Genomic DNA, 22,448 nt, shown 5'->3' on the forward strand with positions numbered 1-22,448 from the left:
CAACTCATATATTTATGAAATCCTTTTGATATAGGTGTTATGGTTATTCTTATTGACAGTTGAAGAGACTGGAGTTTAATAGGGTTAGGTGGTTGTTGTTCAGTTGCTAGGTCATGTCTGACTCTTCAAGACCCCAAATACTGCAGCACGCCAGACTCCCCTGTCCTTCACTATCTCTCGGAATTACTCAGACTCATGTCCATTGAGTCAGTGATGCTATCTAACCGTCTTATCCTTTGTTGCCTCCTTCTCCTTTTGCCTTCAATCTTTGCCAGCACCAGGGTCTTTTCCAATGAGTGGGCCCTTCACAATGTGCTTAAATTCGCAGAACTAGTGTACAGTAAATCTGGGATTATTTCTAGACAAACTGACTCCAGAGCCCAGGCTCTCAACTCTTCCCTTACCCTTTCTCTCTTAGTTGAAAGGTTGGGGGTGTTATGACCAGGATGAAGACAGGATGACAGTTGACCCTTTGGTTGTTTTTGAATCATCCTCATGTTACAAATTTCCATTTTGATTTGCTTTATGTATTGAACACCGACTCTATGTTAAATCTTCTGCTGGGCCCTCTAGATGAAATGTATCCTAACTCATTCAGTTCTCATAACACTAAAATTTTCCTGATATTACAGATAAGAACTGAAGGGTCAATTACATATCATGTTTCAGGTCTCAGAGCTATTGAGTAGCAGACATAGACTTTGAACCCTGGTTTGCCTAACTCTGCATGCTTTTTATTACACCACACGCTCAGGCCTGGCGTCGGGATGTTCAAAGCCCAGAGAAGCAGAAACATGTAGTAGCTACAAGTGTGGAAGCTGACACCTTACTGCCTATATGTATAGCCCAGTTCTGCTACTTTTTTGTTTCTCTGGCCTCAGTTTCCTAGTTTGTAAAAGAGTATTACCTGTTTTATGGAGAGTCTAGCAAAAATTAATGGATTATTATAGTGAAACTCTTAGAACAAGGCCTGGTATGTAGTAAACACTCAAAAATGTTGAGCCATAATAAAAGTCTGGGAGAAATGCATGGTATAGACAATTGAGTTAGTTTTGTGTTATTTGCATCGTTAATAGTTGATGATACCAGGGAATAGGGGTTGGTTAAATGATATGAAGTAACGATATTGCTTAATGGGGCTCACCAATTAGGCTATTGATGAAGAGAATCTTAATTTGGAGTTGAGTTTTGAAAACCTGGAGGGCATGTAGAAGTAGCAGAAAGCAAAGGGAAAGGTCTGTATGTAGGTTACTTGTAAAAACGATGACAGATGGTGGCTTATGCTTGGGACAGATGAGGTAGACTATCCTGTTTGATTGAGATGGTAGTGAGTAGTATACCAAAATTCCTGTCGGATTGTGAAGGCTGGAGCAATGAATATAGTAAAATCTACATATATCACTGTATTTGTTCATCCATATTATAAACATTCATAAAAGACCTCTAAAATGCAGAAACACCAAGATGAGTCATGAACCTCACTCTCAAGGAACTGATAAACTAATAGAAGAAATAAGATATGCCAACACTTATAACTGAAAGTAAAAATTTGCATGAGTCACAAGTGAGGCATGTATGAAGTTGTAATGACATTCAGAGGAGAGAGAGGTTGCTTCACACTGAGAGGAACTGGGAAGGGTTTGTGAGGTGATGGCAAATTGCAAGGAAGGGAATTGATGAGATGTTTGAAATAGGAACTGAAAGGTGAAGATGTGTTATGCCTTGCACCCTCAAGATACAAGAGCAGACATGGGCCTTCATTGGAGAAGTAACAGTGACAAGGCAGGCAAAAAGCACATAGGAGAAAGATATTTGAGGATTGATAGAAATTGAAAACTAAGTAGATTTTTGCACAAGTGGTGAGGAGAAGTAAAAATTAACAAAATTTTGGTTTTAATGACTAGGGAGTAGAATTAGCAGAAGCACTGAGTACTGACTGAGTACATAAGTAGGAAGAGTGATGGATTTTTATTTTGGACAAACTCTAGCTTACTAGTAGACAGCCCAAATCATGTAGAATGTAATATGGCATGGCTGAATCGAGGTAACCTCAAGGCATGAGGAGAGGAGATGCCTCAGGGAAAGAGATGTCCCCAAGAGTGAACACTGATGTATGAAGTGGAGTGGTAATGGGTCAGTGCAGTTTAATCAGTTGTAACAAATGACCACTCTGGTGGGGATGTTGGTAATGGGGGAGGCTATGCCTGTGTGGGGTTAGTGGGTGCATGGGTGTCTGTATTGTCCTCTCAATTTTGCTGTGACCTTAGAACTGTTCAAAAAAATAAAGTCTTTTAAAAAAAATTAATAAAAAAAAAGAATAAGAGAAGTTCTGCCATCTGACTTCTAGATCAGTTCTAGGCAAATGGTTTTCATCTGTTTTCTATGCAGCTCTTCTGTTCCATGGCAGTGCTTCTGAGGCCTACTGATCATACAGTTTAAGAGTGAGGGAGGGGATGGGGCTGTTAATAATTATGCTGAAACACCCGGCAGAAACTGGGAATGCCCTGAAGTAACCAGGCAGCATTTTTATTCCATTCAGAGGCCATGAGATGAGGATGGAGGCAGCTACACTTGCAGGTCTTCAAATTCACTGCCTGAGTCAGAGTAACTCTGCTTTCACCTGTTTTGTGTGGGTTACCATTCTGCAGAAAACATCATTCTAAAAGGGGTTCCCTGGTGACTCAGGCGGTAAAGAATATGCCTGTAATGCGGGAGACCTGGGTTCAATCCCTGGGTTGGGAAGATCCCCTGGAGAAGGGAAAGGCAATCCACTCCAGTATTCCTGACTGAAGAATTCCAAGAACAGAAGAGCCTGGCAGGCTACAGTCCATGGGGTTACAGTCTGACACTCACTCACTCATGTAATTAGTCACACACACACTCACTCACTCAATTAATATAATTTTGGGGCTTCCCTGGTAGCTCAGTCAGTAAAGAATCTGCCTGCAGTGCAGGAGACCTGGATTTGATCCCTGGGGTTGGGAAGATCCCCCGGAAAAGGAAATGGCAACCCACTCCAGTATTCTTGCTGGAGAATTCCATGGACAGAAGAGTCCAAGGGATCACTAGAGTCAGACATGACTTAGTGACTAAACTCAAAAGGGGTTTCAATTGCCATAAAAATGACTGAAAGCTATTGGCTTAAGAAAAAGCTTAACATTTAAGAACAGAAAGGTTTTGATAGAGGATGTATTTTTCAGAAGTGAAAAAAAAAAAAAAAACTGCTTTTTTTGTTCTGTTCTACCTCACAAGGGGTATTAAAAGATTATGGAAGTACGTGTGCTTTTAAAATTACAACTATATTTTTAAACAAGCCATTTGTTGGTGATGCAATTGCAAAAGGCATCTAAAATTATCACATTTATATTTGATTCATAGAATTGCATGTTACAAAGGGATGAATAGATTCTTCCAGACTATGTTTAAAATTCACTTGTAAGTTGTGACTTTACAAGCCAGGTTTCATCCTGGATCACATTTTTTTTTTTATAATGCTGTGAAAATGAACAACTTTAACAATAGCAACAAATGTGCTGTGAGAATCAGTTGTTGAAAAGACTGAGATTTCCTTTTTATAGTCACTAGTGTTGAAAGGAAGCAAAATTATCCATATAACATGTGAATGCCAATAAAGAGGTTTAAAATATCCATAATATTGGCTAAGAACTAAGAATTCAATGAAAATAAGCATTGGGAAATATGACCTAGAAAATCATTTTATTCAGATTTAATTATCAGGCTTCATGTTTTCCTTATATTAAATTTCATTGAAAATTTGAAATTCACATCCCAAACTTTCAAATTCAATAGAAACTTGACCTGTTCAAAATTTGGGCATAATATTGTACATATTTTTATTCCCCTTCCTCCTTTTCCTATTTCATCTTCATCTCCTTCTTTGAACATTTACTGAGGTTACTATGTGTTTAAGAACTGAACTTAAGGAAGTTTTGTTTCTGAAGTCTAGCTTTGGTTTTCAAGTTAGACAAAAAGATAGGTACCATCCCCTCAACTTGAGATGCTGTTAATAACAGGATTTCCTATCTAAATCCATTTGGCAAAGTGTCATTTTTCCTCATAGCTCTAATCTATTTGTTGATTTCTTCAGAAGTGCCCTTCACAATGTTATGTTCATTTACAATGTAAGACTTTATTTTGTCGAGTTACTACATGGAGGCTTTAGTGTTTAGACTCTGAGTCTCGGCTCTTAGGACACACACAATCCCGTAAAGCATCAGAGAAGCAGAGACTCAAAGTGGCATTTGCCTATAATGGTAAGTGTCATGGTAGGAATAGGCACAAACAAGTTCCCAGGGAACAAAAACCAGGGGATACCTAACTAGGTATTAGAAAAGCAAGGAAGATTGGGATAGGACATCTGAAATGCATCCTGAAAACTAGTAAGTGTTCTTCATAAGTAAGAGATTCAAGTATTCTGGAGAGGTCAACCTCATGTTCATGCTTTCCCACCTATTGTAAAACCCCTGAGACAACTATCTCCATGCTGGAACCTATGACAGCGAGACACCCATGTTCTGATTCAGAGTAAAGGGAAGGATGAAGGTATCAACCATCAGAAAAGTCTAAGGTTGAGTGAAACCCCCCAGCAAAGCCATGCCTTCGGAAGTCAGAGGTCAATATAAGGAGACAGCTGTCTATACAAAAATGATCACACATAAAACTGTTTATTTAAACCAGCTGAATTCAAACACCAAACTCTTCACTCTTTGCTGGGCAAAGTTCTTGGATCTTACATAGCTCAAGGCTGTGGGGAATCCTCTGGTTATTGGATATTGGGTCCATGCCACTTATCACGAGGGCATTCCCTCTTCAAAGTTCATGGTCCCCTATGCTTGGGCAGCTCTGCTGCTTGGACACATGCATCTTTGTCTTCAGGGAGACTGAGGACCCTAGGCTCATGACTCTGTAAATGCTCAAAAGCTCTACCACACTCCCTTTGGAATCTTTCCCCTGTTTGGGATGCTCCAAGTTTGCAGGGCAAGACCTCTCAGACCACTGTCCCCTGCTCAGTCAATCCTGGGGTGCTCACAGTTTTCCCAAATGCCCTCTCTGTGTTCTTCTTCTGCCCTGGCATAATCCTTCTAGACATCTTGTTTTAAATAAAAAGCAGAAAAAGTTGTTAACATTTGGCTGCTTCTGTTTTGACTCTGCCCAAATCCTTGAGGCCATAATGACAAAGCTGGTTGCTTGTTAGAAATGAATGGGGAAGGATATGTACACAGAACGTATACACTTTAGCCTTCCAAAACATTATCCTGCCTTGAGAGCATGGTCCGTGGGAAGGAGTAGGGGGAGGAGGTCAGTCCCAGTTAGCTAAGTTGGAAAAGGGCCAGGGAGCCTGGCCACTTGTGGTCATTTGCATGATGACCTCTGTTGCTTGACATCATCCTCCGTTCAGCTTGTAGCAGACTTGGTGTGGAGAAGGAAATGGCAACCCACTCCAATATTCCTGCCTGGAGAATCCCAGGGACAGGGGAGCCTGGTGGGCTGCCGTGTTTGGGGTCACACAGAGTCGGACACGACTGAAGTGATTTAGCAGTAGCAGCAGACTTGGTGCAGGTTATCCGTGCTTGGCCTGCTGTGTCTCGAAAGCTATCTGTTTTGGAGTTTTGTATTTGATGTACTTCAAATCCCCGACACCTTTGCCTCCCAAATTGACAGCCATGGAGCTTTGAGTTTTCTACTTTGGAGTCTTCTTCAGAGTTATCCCAGGGGCTCTCCAGTGCCCTACATTTTCAGGACAGAGCTGAAGCCTCTTTATGCCCCTGGGTCAGCAGTGTACAGTTCCTGTCCCTGCTGCCAAGGAGACTTGACTTTTTCCAGCAGAATTGTTGTCTTTATTGACTCCCATTATTATTAATAGAATGTTCCACTCTATAGCAATTAAGATTTTAAAGCTTTTTCACTCATTATCCCATTTGATCCTCGTGAGGATCCTGAAAACTAGGACAAATGTTATCATCCATGCCCCCTAACTATTGTCTTCATTATAGCCCTTAAATGCAATGGGCTGACTAAAGACTGGCTGATAGACATTTAAGTTGCTAAAAAAACATATTCCAGATAACCAGAATGGACTGTACACAAGGCTTTTGTGTCTTATTTCAGCTGAGGACACTGCACTGTAGCTAAGGCATTCACATACTAATCTATTCAGAACATTACAGGAATTGTCATGGGTGGTTGAAGGATGTTAGTTATACACTTCACTCTGGATCAGATTATATCCCTCTGACGCCAGTTAAAATCTTCATGGAGAACAGCATGGAGAAGTTGTTCTCAGTGTAACAAAAGGATCACTATGAAATTTTTTCTTTGTTTCTTTTCTTTCTTTTTCCCTTCCTCCCACTCTCGATCCCTCCCTTTCTTCTCATTCATTCATTTGTGCGTTCATTTGTTCTTTTGTTCCTACATTCCTTCCTTCTCTTCCCTCCTCCCTCCCTCCCTCCCTCCCCTCAAGTACATGTGAGAAACATCGTTTTCTACCCCCCTAAAGCTTGAGAAGGAAATGGCAACCCACTCTAGTATTCTTGCCTGGAGAATCCCATAGACAGAGGACCCTGGCAGGCTACAGTCCATGGGGTTGCAAGAGTCGGACGTGACTTGGCATCTCAACCACCACCGCCACCCCACAAAGCCCTAAAAGCATAAACAGTAATGATTTTTCAAGAACTCAAGGGTTGTCATTAACTAAATAACAAATATGTTCATTATACATACATAGTTAAATATATGTATGTAGTTTGATATTTATAATTTGCTAAGGCAAAAGGAATGTTATTTATTGATTACCTATTATATGTCAGACACTGTGCTGAATTTTACATGTGTTTTCTCATTTAATCCTCACAACTGTCCTTTGAAATAAATATTACTTTGGATCAAAGTAGTCAAATGTATTTGCTTATAACTGAAAAATAGCAGGCAGAATTCCAAATCAGTTCTTGATACGTTGTCATCCCAGGAGTATGTATTGAAAATGGTAAAATTCAAATTTGGACCAGGACCTCAGAACATATAACTTCAGACTAGAAAGTAATTTCAGGGACTTTCCTGGTGGTCCAGTGCTTAAGACTCAGTGCTTTCACTGCAGGGAAGCTTTCCCCTAGCTGGGGAAATAAGACTGAAATCCCACATGCTTCACTGCCAGGGGGAAAAAAAAATGCCAAAAACTTGAAAGTAACTTCAGAGCTCTCCTTAGAGCAAAATGTTGCTCCTTTAAACTTCTTTGCCAAAAAAAAAAAAAAAAAAACTTCTTTGCCAAATGATTGCCTAGTCTCTAACAGAACAAATCTAATAAGAGGTTGGATTACTTTCTTGAGAAATTCATCCTTGTCTTGAGCTAAATTATATATCTCTCTCTTTCTCCACCCCATACTCTGACCTTGGCTATATCTTACTTGCAGGGGGTACCATATGCGCTACTTGGCTCAGGGCAGTCTTGGCTTACATAAATCTGTTGGCCCAGCACAATTAGTAATATTCTTCCTTTTAACTCTCAGAAATGCCTCATTTTGGATGATGAATTGTATGCACACCCATCTATGAGGCCTCATAGATTTGACAGTTTTTTTAATATTTAAGGAGAGTCATCAAGAGTCATTTCTCATCACTCATCTCCTCTGCAGACTACATGTTCCTGGTTGACTTTTATCACAGATAATACAGTTGTAAGTTTCCCTCAGTCCCCTCACAGTCACAGTTCCCTGGACATTTTCTAATTTAGATGTTCTTCACTGAGGCTTCATGGACCCTTCGGGAGTCCAGGCATAGGATTAATACTGTAATGAAATAATGTTTATAAGAGGATCATATTAATTTTTGAGGGCTGCTATAACAAAGTATCACAAATAAAGCAGCTAAAAACAATAGAAATCTATTCCCTCATAGTGTGAGGAGCCAGTAGTCTAAAACTGAAGTATTGGCAAGGTTGATTCTGGGGGCTCTGAGAGAGAATCCATTCCCCACCTCTCTCCTAGCATGTGGTGGCTTCCAGTAATCCCGGGCATTTCTTAGCTTATGGTAGCATACTTCCACACTCTACTTCTGTCTTCCACTGTTGTTTTCAGTATTTCTGTGTCTTCTCCTTTTCTGTTTCTCTAAATCCAGGATGACCCTATATTGGTATTCTGTACTTAATGACATCAGCAAAGACTCTGTTTCCAAATATGGTCACATTCACAGGTACTAGAAGTTAGGACTTAGCTGTCATTTGGGGGAACACAATTCAACTCACTAAAAGCATATATGCATGGTTCTGAAAAGTGGACCTATCGGTTTTCTCATATCATAGAGGGATCTGCAACTTCCCCCAAAGATGAAACTTGCTCCAGTTTCTCATCTGTCCTGAGGACAATATTCCCAGAATCCTTAAGGACAATTTTTACTGAAATCATAATGCCTGGCACATGGTGATTATTGTTCAGTCAGTGGGTTGTGTTCGACTCTTTGTGATCCCATGGGCTGCAGCATGCCAGGTTTCCCTGATCTTCACATCTCCTGGAGTTTGTTCAAACTCATGTCCATTGAGTCAGTAATGCCATCCAACCATCTCATCCTCTATCACCCCCTTCTCCTCCTGCCCTCAATCTTTCCCAGCATCATGGTCTTTCCCCATGAGTCAGTTCTTTGCATCAGGTGGCCAAAGTATTGGAGTTGCAGCTTTAGCATCAGTCCTTCCAAAGAATATTCAGGACTGATTTCCTTTAGGGTGGACTGGTTGAATCTCTTTGCAGTCCAAGGGACTCTCAAGAGTCTTCTCCAACACCACAGTTCAAAAGCATCAATTCTTTGGTGCTCAGCCTTCTATATGGTCATACTCTCACATCTATACATGACTACTGGAAAAACCTTTGACTATGCGCACCTTTGTTGGCAAAGTAATGTCTCTGCTTTTTAATTCACTGTCTAGGTTTGTCATAACTTTCCTTTTAAGAAACAAGTGTCTTTTAATTTTGTGGCTGCAGTCACCATCCACAGTATTTTGGAGCCCAAGGAAATAAAATCTGTCGCTGTTTCCACTGTTTTCCCTACCTATTTGCTATGAAGTGGTGGGACATGGTAGGAATTTAATAAATATTTAACAGATAATTGAATAATTTGATCATTTTAGAGGAAAGTTCCCACTGAAAACTTGCTTTGCTTATGGAAGCCAATGGATGCATTTGTTTCTGAAGGAAAAGTGCTAATAATAATTAAAATTGTGTTGGTTTATTGGATTCACTTACATTTCAGACAAAATAAAAAGAGAATCCTCTTGTAAAAAGGACTCCTTACTTTCCTTATCGTTATGTGGTTCAGGTGGAAATTGATGAAGGCTAGGTTCCTATTCACAAAACAGATCAGGTCTGCTGAAAATGCCAGAGATCCATTAGAATCAGGAATCTATCACCTTTCCCATCAGTCCCTGGTCCTTCTGAGTCTAGGCAGGGATGCTCTGGCTTCCTGGACTCTTCTGTTTTTCTCTCGATGAGAAAAAGAAATTAATGTTGCTTTCTCCACTCACTGGCACAAACCTTATTAAGATCCCAGTCCTTTTGATGGGACCTGTAAAATTAAACTTCTATACTTACCATATTGTCTCTTGAGGAAAAAGTATTTCCTCAAAACCTCATCCTACAACTTAGCTCCCCAGATGTCCCTTTCCAAAATCGAGCTCTAGTCTTCTTTATTATATATTTCACAGCTGGAATATTGCCCTTCAGAATGATGGCTTAAGTCCAGCAATCTGCAGACTTTTCCTATGATTAGTTATACTACAGTCTTAACACCCGAGGATGAAACCAATTTTAATAATCAGTCCACTGACAATTATGTCCCAGTTCAGTGCTGCATGAGATATCTTTCTTATACTGGATTTCTAGTGGTGTGTTTCCAATGTTCAAGATTCTTCTTTTGCAATATGCTGAATAGAGACCTGATCTTAGTAATTTAATTTTACTGTGTTTTTTCCTCTTCTGAGTTTTGACAGTTTATGCCTTCAGGAAAAATGGATTCTAGAAAAATATAATTTTTGGTTTTTCCTTCACAGCTGAAAATTAAGGAAGGTAGAAATAAGGGTATATCAGCTATTATAAACGTGGTTATTATCAAAGGATTCTTACTGAGCTTTTGGTATTATGTAAACTGAACTTCTTCTTGTCTTGGTGGAACTCCCAAATAAGATGGATGTAAAATGTTTTAATGTTTGTATCCTCCTGCCAAGGTACCAGTTGTTTGTTTAGATATATGGCTACAGTTCAACAATCTTGTGAATTCCATTTAGTCCAAGTATCCAACAGATGAAATAAATATTGCCATGGACTTGAATGCCAGGGTAGATGGCAGTACTTCCAGAGCCTTACCTCAATTCATTTTTAAGTAGGAGGATTGTTTCCCCATAGGTCATTTTTGTAAGTGGAATGTTCCTGTTCAAATTAATTTTCCCCCATACTTTACTACTAACATTGCCATTTTAGGAACCCCCTTCATCCTGTCCCTTCTGCATTTGTACAATCCTGGACTTGATTATTTTTCCTCATCCTATTTTTGATATCAGAATGTTGACTATGTCTGAATTAATATAAAAAGTTCTAAAGACTTAAAAATATTATTTTATGGTTTGAAGAGTTCCTGAAACTCCATTCTTATGCCTTTTATGAGAAACTTCTCTTTCCTAGCTCCTATCAGTGAGTTAGCATTCTGAAGTTAAGTCTTATTTTTCTTTTGTTAGACTCATTTTAAGCCCCAACTTAAAGGATTATCAGAGCCTACTTTGGCAAGTTGTCATAGAAAATGGCACTGAAAATAAGTCACCATGGAATATAATAAAATTTAAATATTACTTTAAACTTGTTACTTCTTAAAAACCTAAGTATTACTGTTTTTGCACTTATTCCTAGACTTGGCTGTTAGAAAAATAGGGACTGCTAATTTAGGGAAATAATTACCTGTTGAATACGTTGTTGGAGGAGATTATAGAAATAGGATTGCTGATAAATATTTGGGAGGGGTTTATTTTTCCCATCTGTGTCGTTCTATCAAAACAGTCTGAAACTTTGCAAATGCTGGGTGCCTTCAAGAGTGGGATGTAAGAGCACCAGATATTCAAACTCTGGTATGATTTGTGAGTTAATCTTTATCTTCAACAATCTCCCTTTTTTCTTGCCTTCATTCTTTCCTTTTTTCTTTAATGTTTTCTCTTAAAAACAATGAAAGTCATAACATTATCACTGGATACACTCACAGATATTAAAGAAAATATTTTAATTAATATTTAAATCTAATTTATAAATAGTTTCATACTATTCTATAGAATGCATATGCCATAATATTTTTCAAACATGCAAGCTTATGTTTTCTTATTGCAAAAAAAAAAGCTTCAGTATTTATACCTGTATTCTTATATACTAATTCTTTTGGTGATTTCTTGATCTAACTGTAAACTTATTTTATATTTTATTAGTTACTGCCTAAATATCGCCTTACAGTTTATAGCAATTCATTATGACTTTTTCACATAAGCAACGATTCTGACATAATACTGTCTGTGTGGTTTAAGGAGCATGAAGAATAGGTCTAGAAAAGTCCATTTTTGCCCTATCAGCGTTTCTAAAGGAGAGAATGGAAAAGGTAGAAAACAAAACAATAAAAGATATAACAAAGATATCCCCATGATTCTGAAGAAAGAACTAAAGTGATATCTGACTTCTTGGCTGTGAGGTAGGATGCCAGCAAACAACATCTTTGAAATACTGAAGAAAAATTACTTGGGTACTATACACAGGTCAAACTTTGATTCCAGTGTAAGAAAAAAAGTAGATTTCTCTGCCCACATTTCCTTGGGTGTGTCAGTGCCTGCGCTTCTGTCATGTGAGTGAGAAAGCAAAAGAAGGAGAGGTTGGGATGAATTACAGGTGCTCTGGGACTTCCCTGGTGATCCAGTAGTTGAGACTCCACGCTTCCAATGCAGGGAGCATAGGTTCAATATCTGGTTGGGGAACTAAGTTTCCACTTGCCATGTGGCCCAGTCAAAAACTAAAAATGAATAAAATAATCAAAAGACTAATACATTAATTTAAAAAATAACAGGTGCTTGAGTGTTTCCCATACTCCAGGGGTTAGGTGATTGCATCTGAAGAGGAGTGGGGAAGGGAAAGCATTCTGGCATAATTGCTGACTGGGTCCCTAAAGAGAAAACCAGCTTGATAGAGGAATGGTAAGGTGGAGAGTTGAGCCCATATTTTAATGTCAGAGACTGTCTCTCTTGAACCATGTTCCTCTTCAGCCCAATGGGAATTGGGGCCCATGTTTTTACCATTTTGCAAGGTATTCTTTTCCTGCTCTAATAGTTATTTGTGTGTTTGTGTGCATGTTAGTCACTCAGTCGTGTCTGGCTCTTTCTGACCCCATGGACTGTAGCCCACCAGGCTCCTCTGTCCACGAGATTCTCCAGGCAGGGATACTGGAGTGGATTGCCATTCCCTTCTCCAAATAGTTATTTAATAACTCCAATACTTAGTGGCTTAAAACAATATACTTTTATCAATTTCTGTGGGTTGTCAATTTGAGTGTGGCTTAGCTGGGATGCCTCTACCTCAAGACTTCTCATGAGGATTCAAATTGTCAACTAGGACTTTGGTTTATGTTTGTTTGTTTTTTTTTCCTTTGGCTGCACTGCATGGCATGTGAAACTTCCTGACTAGGGATTAAACTCTTGCCCCCTTGCCCTGGAAGCACAGAGACTTAACCACTGGACCATGGGGAAAGTCCAGGGGCTATGGTCTTATCTCAAGGTTCCGCTGGGGAAACACCTCCTTCCCAACTGACTTCCTTTTGCGTTTGTTGGCAGAATTTAGTGTCTCATGAACCATTGGCCAGAGGCCTCCTGCTGTTCTTGCTCTATGGCTTCTCTATCGCAGCTCATCACTGGATGTGTGACTTTCATCAGAGTAAGAAAGTAAGAGAGCAGGAGAGGATAGAACCTGAGTGTTTTTCCAATTTGATCTTTAAAATGACATTCCATGCCATATTCTCATTAGGTGTGAGTTGCTAGGTCCAGCCCACACTTGAGGAGGAAATTTCACAGTATAAGAACACTCGAAGCAGGGAACACTGGCAATCATCTCTTAGACTACATACCACACTTGGTATTGTAAGTTCCTATGCCTAGTGAAATACAAGCACACAGGAAAGAAAAAGGAGAATCTGAGGCATGCAGCAGAAAAGAAAATCAACAAACCAAAAAGCTCATGCCAGAAAATAAATGATTAATAGATCAGAGAGAACAGGATTTAAAATAGGCTTTAATATCCTCAAAGGAGTAAGGCCAGATATTGGTAATATGGTTCTTTTAATTAAAGGTGAAAATATGGTTCTGAAAAATATGATAGCCAGAATTCCATATGTAGAATGTATATCAAAAATATATAGCTGAAAATGAATGTATAGGTAGGGTGCAAGAACTAATGGAAGAAACTATCCAAATGACATTAAGAAATGAGAGAAATAGAAAATATAAAACTCAAGAGATAAATCAGTAGTTGAATATCAGGAGTCACAGAAGAAGAAAGAAGTGTAACTAGAAGGGAAAAAATATTTGAAAAAATAATGACTGAGAATTTCCCTGAATTGTTTCTAAAACTTACAAAGTTTGTGTTTTTTCAGCTCTCCTAGTGAGTCCATAAAGGATTAAAACTCTAGAATACTTCCCTGCTAAAACTAGCTAAAGAGGATTTTGTTCTTTGTAACTGAATCCCAACTAATATGTTAATTGCCCATAGAATACCAAATAGTATAAAATGTTGAGATGAGCAGAAGAAAAATTAATCTATCCAGTAGAAGACAGAAAAGGAGAAAAGAAATGTAAATGAAAAACACAAAATTAGATGGAAGAAGTGTAGCAACCCTTGATATAACAGTACATTTGAGAAATATTAGGTCTTTCTTGGTGGCTCAGAAGGTGAAGAATCTGCTTGCAATGCAGGAGACCTGGGCTGGATACCTGCGTCAGGAAGATCCCCTGGAGAAGGGCATGGCAACCCACTCCAGTATTCTTGCCTGGAGAATCTCCATGGACAGAGGAGACTGGCAGGCTACAGTCCATTGGGTAGCAAAGGGTTGGACACGACTGAGTGACTAACACTTTTCTTTCATGAGAAGTATAAACTTATGGTATCATAATGAAGAGTGAAGAGCTCTGTAGCAGTATTGAGTAGTATTAGATGTGTATATACCTTGTCATCTGGCAATCCTACTCCTTGGAATATATGCCAGGGAAATTATCACATTGGTTGACAGATAAGCATGTATTAGTATATGTATCAGAGTATTGTTTATGGGTCCTAAAGAGATGGAAGTTTATGTGACGGCTACAATTTTAGCACATGAAAGCCAAGAACTAGGTTTTCAGAGAGCAATATAGATGGATCTTAAAAAGAGGGCAGAGTAAAAAAAAAAAATACAGAGTAAAAAAAAAATAGGTATATTGTAATACCTATATTGATGCAAATTAGAAAGAACTCCTAAATAAAGGTAGACATAAAACTACATTACATAGCAATCAGAAATTAGTAAGTAGTAGTACTTGTAGAAGCATGTTGTTATGATTATCTGTTGCTGAGTAACAAACTATCCCAAATGTAGTGACTTAAAACAACCATTTATAATATTATCTTACAGTTTTGTGGGTTAGGAACTTAGGCAGGACTCAACTGGTTGATTCTTCTACTTTACAAGGCATTAGGCTGGGGTGACCAACTGATATTGAGGAGAAGGAAGGGATGGTTTTCAGCACCCAAGATTACTTACTCACATGCCTGATGCCTGGTACTTGGTAAAGATGCCTGGAAGACTGGTCTCGACTGGGATTGTCAACTGGAGAGCCTGCATGTGGCTTATCCAGCGTGGTGGTCTCAAGGCAGTGGACTTCTTACATGGTATCTCAGGGTTCGTATCCTAAGAGGCAGGAAGTAGAAGTGGTCAGTCTCTTAAGGCCTGGGCTCTGAAGCTGAGACAGGGTCAGTTGTGCCATAGGTTATTAGCCAGAGCATTCACAGAGCTCACCAGATTCAGAGTTAGGACATGACCTCCTCTCCGGATGGGAGGAATGTCCAAGAGCTTATTGCTGTATTTAGTCTACCACACATGAGGAAATCTAGGACACACAGTATTGATTAAGGAAGAAAGAACATCTGTAACATCAAAACTTTCATAGACTGTATGTTTTTCAATAATACATGTATCTCCAAGTTCATATATCAGATACAGTAGGGTGAAGCCAATAAGAATGAGGGGTCCAATCCCTGAGTCAGGAAGATCGCCTGGAGAAGGAATTGGCAACCCACTCTAGTATTCTTGCCTGGGAAATTGCCTGGCAAGCTGCAGTCCATGAGGTCACAAAAAGACACAACTTAGAGACCAAACATGCATGCAATAAGAAAGAAGGAAAACATACTGAGATTAGAAGAGAAAGGGTCGGGGGCTAAAAGTGAGGAGGGGCTTGTTTGTATCAATGATGACATGTTTCAGGGACTTCAGAGTGCCCAGACTCTCTGGGGTAGGAAGGGGGTGGATAATAAAGAAAAGATCTGGTAATTCCTTCCTTAAATCAAATATCTCTTTGGGCTGTTAAATGAACAGTCACTAATTTAACTGTATTTAAAGTTATGGCCTTTTATGAGTTTAAGTAATGAAATTATTGTCATATCTTTTATTAGTACCTTTGAAGAAAATATGCTTTATCACTTTATATTCATCATTTCTGTCATTTCATTTCCTTTTGAAAATTTGAATCATTTAAAAGACAGAGGAAGCACAGGAAATATGTGTGTGTGTGTGTGTGCGTGTGTGTGTGTGAACTAGGGCAGAATTTACTATTTCTTCCTTCTTAATTGTAGACTTGTCATACAAATCTGCCATGGTTTCTTCAGGGTGAGGTTCTACTTGCTGTTGAGAGGTTAGAAAATCTTTCTATCTCTAATTTGATTTTTATATAATGTTTTGGCATTTTACTACTAAATTAAACTCTCCTCTCTGCCCTCACTCTAAAGGGGTAGATTTTATACTTCAAAAATAAAGTCTAAGACTCCAAATGTTAAAAGTGGATAAGTTTATTAAACTGTTTATAAATATATTAATTTCTGTTACTTACATATTCACATCTAAGGAAAAAACATCATAACCTAGTTTATAAATATGAACATTCTAAATTAAAGATAAATCATCTTTGCATCTGAACTTTAAAGTCAATGGCACAGTAGGTGAAAGTCAGACCATCCTTTGTTCTTCAATAATTTATCAATAATCAGTATTACAGGCTTGGTCCCTTGAGCACTTGGAAGTAAGGGAAATGAGATTGCTTGTTTAGCATCAAGAAATTAGGTCTACATCAGAAGGATATGAAAAGATATTTTAAAAAGGAAAAATGCCTTCTAGATTTGCAAAATTTGACCATAATCAGACTAAAGACATTAATCTGGTAAAAAGCCTGTAAAGCAGATGGAGTTGACCAGCTGTGAAAGCATGTGAAAGGAAACTTGCAAAGGCATACCACACCATGAAAGAGAAACACACCAAAAAGCAATAACATGACTAAAACATTTTAAGCATATATATAGGTAATGAATAAAAACTTTGTAAAGTCTAAAAACCTTAATCGCATACCAACATAATCATGGAATCATAAATTTTTCTCTTTTTTGGGTGTATAAATATTTAGGTTTGAGAAAAATTCCAGGGGCAAATGACCTACCTTCTCCTTACTATTAATAATTCTCTTTTAGAATCATCTAAGATATTTTGAACACCTTCAGATTTTGCTCCCTGCCCATCAAGCTGTCCACTCCTGCTCTGGACTCAGAATGTCAATGTGTCCATTGACTCCATCAGTTCACTTCTTTTTTAAAAAATAAATTTATTTAATTTTAATTGAAGAATTATTTACTTCACAATATTGTGTTGGCCTCTGTCATACTGTGAGTTCATTTCTGACCCACCATAAAAATAGCAGGCATTAAACCAGTGTATATTCAATAGTTAGATGAGTTGTTTCCTAAAATAAAGGGAGAAACAGTTCTCGTAAACAGGGAGTAAAAGATAGGGATTACTCTTAGACACTTAGCTGGAGTTTTGCATTTGGACGGGAATCTAGAGTTGAAGGGTGTATCCTCTTGATTTTTCCATTGCTCCTTCCAGCCCCAGCTATGCAGTGGTGGCAGGAACTTCAGACTGAGCGCAGGAAGGCACTGGCCTTGATGAAGAGTAAAATATCCATCACACTATAGGTTACATTAGCCTCCTCATCATTTCTTTCCATTGACTCTAATGAGGAGCATGATCTTACTTGTTTTTCATAACCATGTTGTGTAATTTTCACAACATGCCTTCAAGCTAAGATTTGTGATCAGACAGCCTTGGAGATGTTAAGCACCTTGTCCATGATCAGAGTTTAGGGTTTATATTTGAACACAGGGCTACTTGGCTCCAAATGTCAGGGGATTCCATGGCTGCCATGACAGCATTCTTTTCCTCAGGTTCCCCTTACCAATGCCTGGTTCTCCTCTTATTACCCATGTACACGGCTCCCCTCACAGTCTCTTAGTTCTTTTCTTCTTGTAAGGCCTATTACAGGTCATATTTTTTTAAATCATATGTTTATTACATATATGCTTTTGAAAAACTAGAAAATACAGCTAAACAATGAAAAAGAATACCAAAAGCAAAATAAAACAAAAATTGCTTGAACTGTAATTCTGCTATACAGAGATAGCCATTGTTAATCATTGCTGGTCTGATACAACTTCAGGTTGATTCTGTTTTTCTCAGCTCATCAGTAAATGGCATCATATTATAATACTGCTTTATATCTTGCACTTTATTATCATTTTTCTGTTTCTATAACTAGACATCTTCACCACCTAAAACAATCCTATGTGTGTTTGGGTTTTTGAAACTTGTTACATTAATTGAATTTTACATCAAGTGTCTCAATTTGCTATTTTTAAAAATTGTTTCTGAGTATAAAATACTTTCTTGGTGTAAAAAACAAATAATTGTAGTAATTCTGTCATGTAGCAACCAGAAGCCTTCCTTGTGGTTTGGTTAGTGTATATACAGTTCTTTATTTGATTACTTTCAAAGCAGTTTTGATATTGGTAGATGTTTCTCTGAAGATTTTTTACATCCCCAGATATAGTCCAGTAATTTGAGAGATTTGGATGTGTATATAAGGATAGAAAAAGTGTGCCTTGATACTTATATATTCTAATTAGAGGCAAAATCCTTATTTTGTAAACAAATAGACTGTGGTTGAACAAAAAAAAAAGTTTTCTTAGCGTCTATCCAAAGTTAATTGGTGAATTCATTAAAAATTAAGGCTTTTAGCCTAATGTAATTTAAATTTCTCAGTTTTTACTGTCTCTTTAAAGTTACTCATCATACAATACTTTTCAGCCTCTTATAAGTATTAATTAATAGTACTATTTCAAATACCTTATAAACAAAGCACACTCTAGAACACTGCTGGTGAAATATACAGCTCTACATTTGGAAGTTAAATGTATTCAGTTCAGTTCAGTTGCTCAGTCGTGTCTGACTCTTTGTGACCCCATGTACTGCAGCACGCCAGGCCTCCCTGTCCATAACCAACTTTTGGGAGTTTACCCAAACCCATGTCCATTGAATCAATGATGCCATCCAACCATCTCATCCTCTGTTGTCCCCTTCTCTCACCTTCAGTCTTTTTCCCAGCATCAGGGTCTTTTCAAATGAGTCAGCTCTTTGCTTCAGGTGGCCAAAGTATTGGAGTTTCAGCTTTAACATCAGTTCTTCCAATGAACACCCAGGACTGATCTCCTTTAAGATGGACTGGTTGGATCTCCTTGCAGTCCAAAGGACTCTCAAGAGTCTTCTCTAACACCACAGTTCAAAAGCATCAATTCTTCGGTGCTCAGCTTTCTTTATAGCCCAACTCTCACATCCATGCATGAAAACTGGAAAAACCATAGCCTTGAGTAGATGGACCTTTGTTGGCAAAGTAATGTCTCTGCTTTTTAATATGCTGTCTAGGTTGGTCATAACTTTCCTTCCAAGGAGTAAGTGTCTTTTAATTTCATGGCCGCAATCACCATCTGCAGTGATTTTGGAGCCCCCAAAAATAAAGTCTGACACTATTTCAACTGTTTCCCCATCTATTTCCCATGAAGTGATGGGACCAGATGCCATGATCTTAGTTTTCTGAATGTTGAACTTTAAGCCAACTTTTTCATTCTCCTCTTTCACTTTTATCAAGAGGCTCTTTAGTTCTTCACTTTCTGCCATAAGGGTGGTGTCATCTGCCTATCTGAGGTTATTGATATTTCTCCCAGAAATCTTGATTCCAGCTTGTGCTTCATCCAGCCCAGCATTTCTCGTGATGTACTCTGCATATAAGTTAAATAAGCAGGGTGACAATATACAGCCTTGATGTACCCCTTTTCCTATTTGGAACCAGTCTGTTGTTCTATGTCCAGTTCTAACTGTTGCTTCCTGACCTGCATACAGATTTCTCAAGAGGCAGGTCAGGTGGTCTGGTATTCCCATCTCTTTCCCACAGTTTATTGTGATCCACACAGTCAAAGGCTTCGGCATAGTCAATAAAGCAGAAATAGATGTTTTTCTGGAACTCTCTTGCTTTTTCATTAGTGAAATATAATATGAGCCATGATACAAGTCACATAAGCACTTAAAATTTTCTGGTAGCTTCATTAAAACAGTAAAACAGAAACAAAACAAAAATTAAAAGAGAAAGATAACAGTCATTAATCTTAACAGTATATTTTATTTATGACCCAATATATCAAAAATACTATTATGCCAGTATTTAACCAAATAAAAAGTTAGGATGTTTACGTTCTTTTTTGTATTGTCTTCTAAATCTAGTATATACTTTACATTTACAAAATCTTACTTTGTACTTAACCACATTTTGAGTGCAAAAATAGTTGTCCATTATATTGTAAGGCAAAGCTCTAGTTATTAACTGTGATCATAATAATTAAGTATGTAGATTTAAGACTAAAGTACAAATTCTGAATCTAAACTTTAAAAAAATCCAGGTAAAAACAGCAATTTGCCCTGTATTTCTCTGAGTGTGCACTTATGAGGCAATTGGCTCTCATTGGAAGTCCAAGCTAAGGTCAAGCAAAATGGTAACTAATTAATCTCAGTGAAAAATTAGCCTAGATCATTAATTACTGATTCTATCATGACAAGTACATAGTTGTTATTTCAGATGTTGTTCTTTGATTGGTTGGGGTTATAAGATTTTGGTCTTTTAGCATTATGCTCTAACTCATCTTACTGGTCTCGGATACATTTCCAATAGAGCACCAACAAACTTCGGTAGATTAATTATTTGTATGAGATGACCATTTTTTTTTTAGGAAACTGCAGTTTGGTGATATCTATAGAGAGGTATGAGGCAGAAATAAAACAGAAAACATGAAGAATATGCCAAAATCGAGATTTCATTTAGTCTTCTTCCATCATAAAACAGAGGATTGGGAGTATTTGTTCAAGGAGATTGGAGAAGTAAGGACTCTGCTTTATTACAGGGCACCTTATAATTTCATTGATAGGACTTTTAATTCTCTGATTGCTTATCTATGCAAAAGATAGAACACTTCCTTGGGTAAATTGGAGTGTTTTAATTCATCTTTGTATCCTCTTTACATAATATCTTTGAAAATGAGTGAAGAACAGTAGTAATTAATATTAATAATATATAGCCATCTCCTTTCTTAAAAAATAAAATAATGGACACATATCTCACATATTAAAAAAATGCCCTGACTTTTAATAATAAAAATGGAAGAAAGAACACATACATACATACTCTCTCATACACAGAGAAGAGTAACATGAGAATAATACACTAAAATATTTTAGGGAATATTCATTCCCTAAAAAGCATATTACCCAAAGTGAACTGAAGTGAAGGTGCTCAGTCGTGCCCGACTCTTTGCGACCCCATGGACTGTAGCCTACCAAGCTCCTCAGTCCATGGAAATTTTCCAGGCAAGATTACTCCAAAGAAAAGAGGAAATCTGAATTCAGTTGAGAAATATTTTTAATCAGACTATGTGAGAAGTAAATGATTTGATGGTAAGTTCACAGATGAGCCAGACTGAACAGGTTGACTTAATCCGTCCTTTACTACCTTTAAATGACATGTTTTTTTAAAGAAAGAAATCAGAAATATTTGATTGAAAAATATCCAAAATGAACACTTTATAGCACCTCTTCTTAAATCCAGAAATCCTTTCAGAGACTTGAGTTCATAGAATCAAATTATTAAAATTGTGTTTCATGTTTGATGAAACCAAAATAGTAAAACACCAACTTTAATGGGAGCATTTCCTTAGCATAGAAGTTGAGGCATATTTATTTACTATTTACCATACAGTTTCTCCTTAAGAAGCATTTCTCAGCTTATTTGGCTCATTAAGAAAAATATGATTTGATTTTTATTCTGTATACATAAATATTGCTTCTCCAGAGTACTTACTTCAGATAATGAAAAAAGATTTCTACTGGCTGGATGAAGGTGATGAATCTATCATTTCTATGTTTCATAGTTACAGGTTTATGATTAGAGAAAGAAAAAGAAGCAGGGAAATATATAAAACACTAGAAAAGGGAAAACAACAGAACTCTTCAAAGGCCGGAATAGAAAAATTATAGAGCAAAATGTTAAAATAGATTATAAAGAATTTAGAAACTAATATGAGTATTTAGAAATTAAACAGGTTTTATTGTACTGGTAAGGAAAGAAAGTTATATTTGACAGGTTTCATTCTCTCTTTTTATTCTTATTCTACTCTGTGATCTACATGATCACACATACCCACAGCTTGCAAAAAATCTTTTATGAATAGTTCTGTCAAAAATGTTACTTCTATCTGAACAAGATAAAAATATTCACTTTTCATATACAGTAAGAATCATTTTCAGAACTGTGTTCTATGGAACAACACTATCACTAAAACCCAGGGGGAAAAAGGCCTCTGTGGTCAGTTTGGGTAAATGCTATATACGGTATTTCTCTCTTGCAGATTTACAGTGGGATTTTTCATATTAAGGTTCTGATAATTCCTGTGGTAAAGACTTTGTATATTCCATTGTATATATGTACCTCATCTTCTTTATCCATTCATGGGTTGTTGGACATTTAGGTTGTTTTCATGCCCTGACTATTGAAAATAATGCTGCAGTAAACATTGAGGTGCATGTGTCCTTTTGAATTATGGTTTTCTCGTGTATCTTTGCAACCCCACGGACTATACGGTCCATGGACTTTGCGACCCCATGGACTTCTCCAGGCCAGAATACTAGAGTGGGTGGCTGTTCCCTTCTCCAGGGCATCTTCCTAATCCAAGGATCAAAACCAGGTCTCCTGCATTGCAGGTGAA

The 22,448-nt window shown here is 37.7% G+C and overlaps 1 protein-coding gene across 2 annotated transcripts in view; it reads right to left on the bottom strand.

The window, feature by feature from the left end:
• Nucleotides 1-22,448, bottom strand: part of LOC133044015 (uncharacterized) — a 247,629-nt gene that overhangs the window by 136,058 nt on the left and 89,123 nt on the right. The window contains exons 4-5 of one of the 2 annotated variants that reach the window (XM_061125579.1): nt 18,730-19,737; nt 14,813-14,955 (exon numbers count right to left, since the gene is read on the bottom strand). In XM_061125579.1, the coding sequence (XP_060981562.1) occupies nt 14,813-14,955; nt 18,730-18,819 (233 nt within the window). In that variant the 5' untranslated portion in view covers nt 18,820-19,737. Of the gene's footprint in view, nt 1-14,808; nt 14,956-18,729; nt 19,738-22,448 lie in introns of both variants that reach the window. The other variant, XR_009689812.1, reaches the window with a different exon arrangement.

Source organism: Dama dama, chromosome 3 (genome assembly GCF_033118175.1).
Source record: "Dama dama isolate Ldn47 chromosome 3, ASM3311817v1, whole genome shotgun sequence".
NCBI lineage: Eukaryota > Metazoa > Chordata > Mammalia > Artiodactyla > Cervidae > Dama > Dama dama.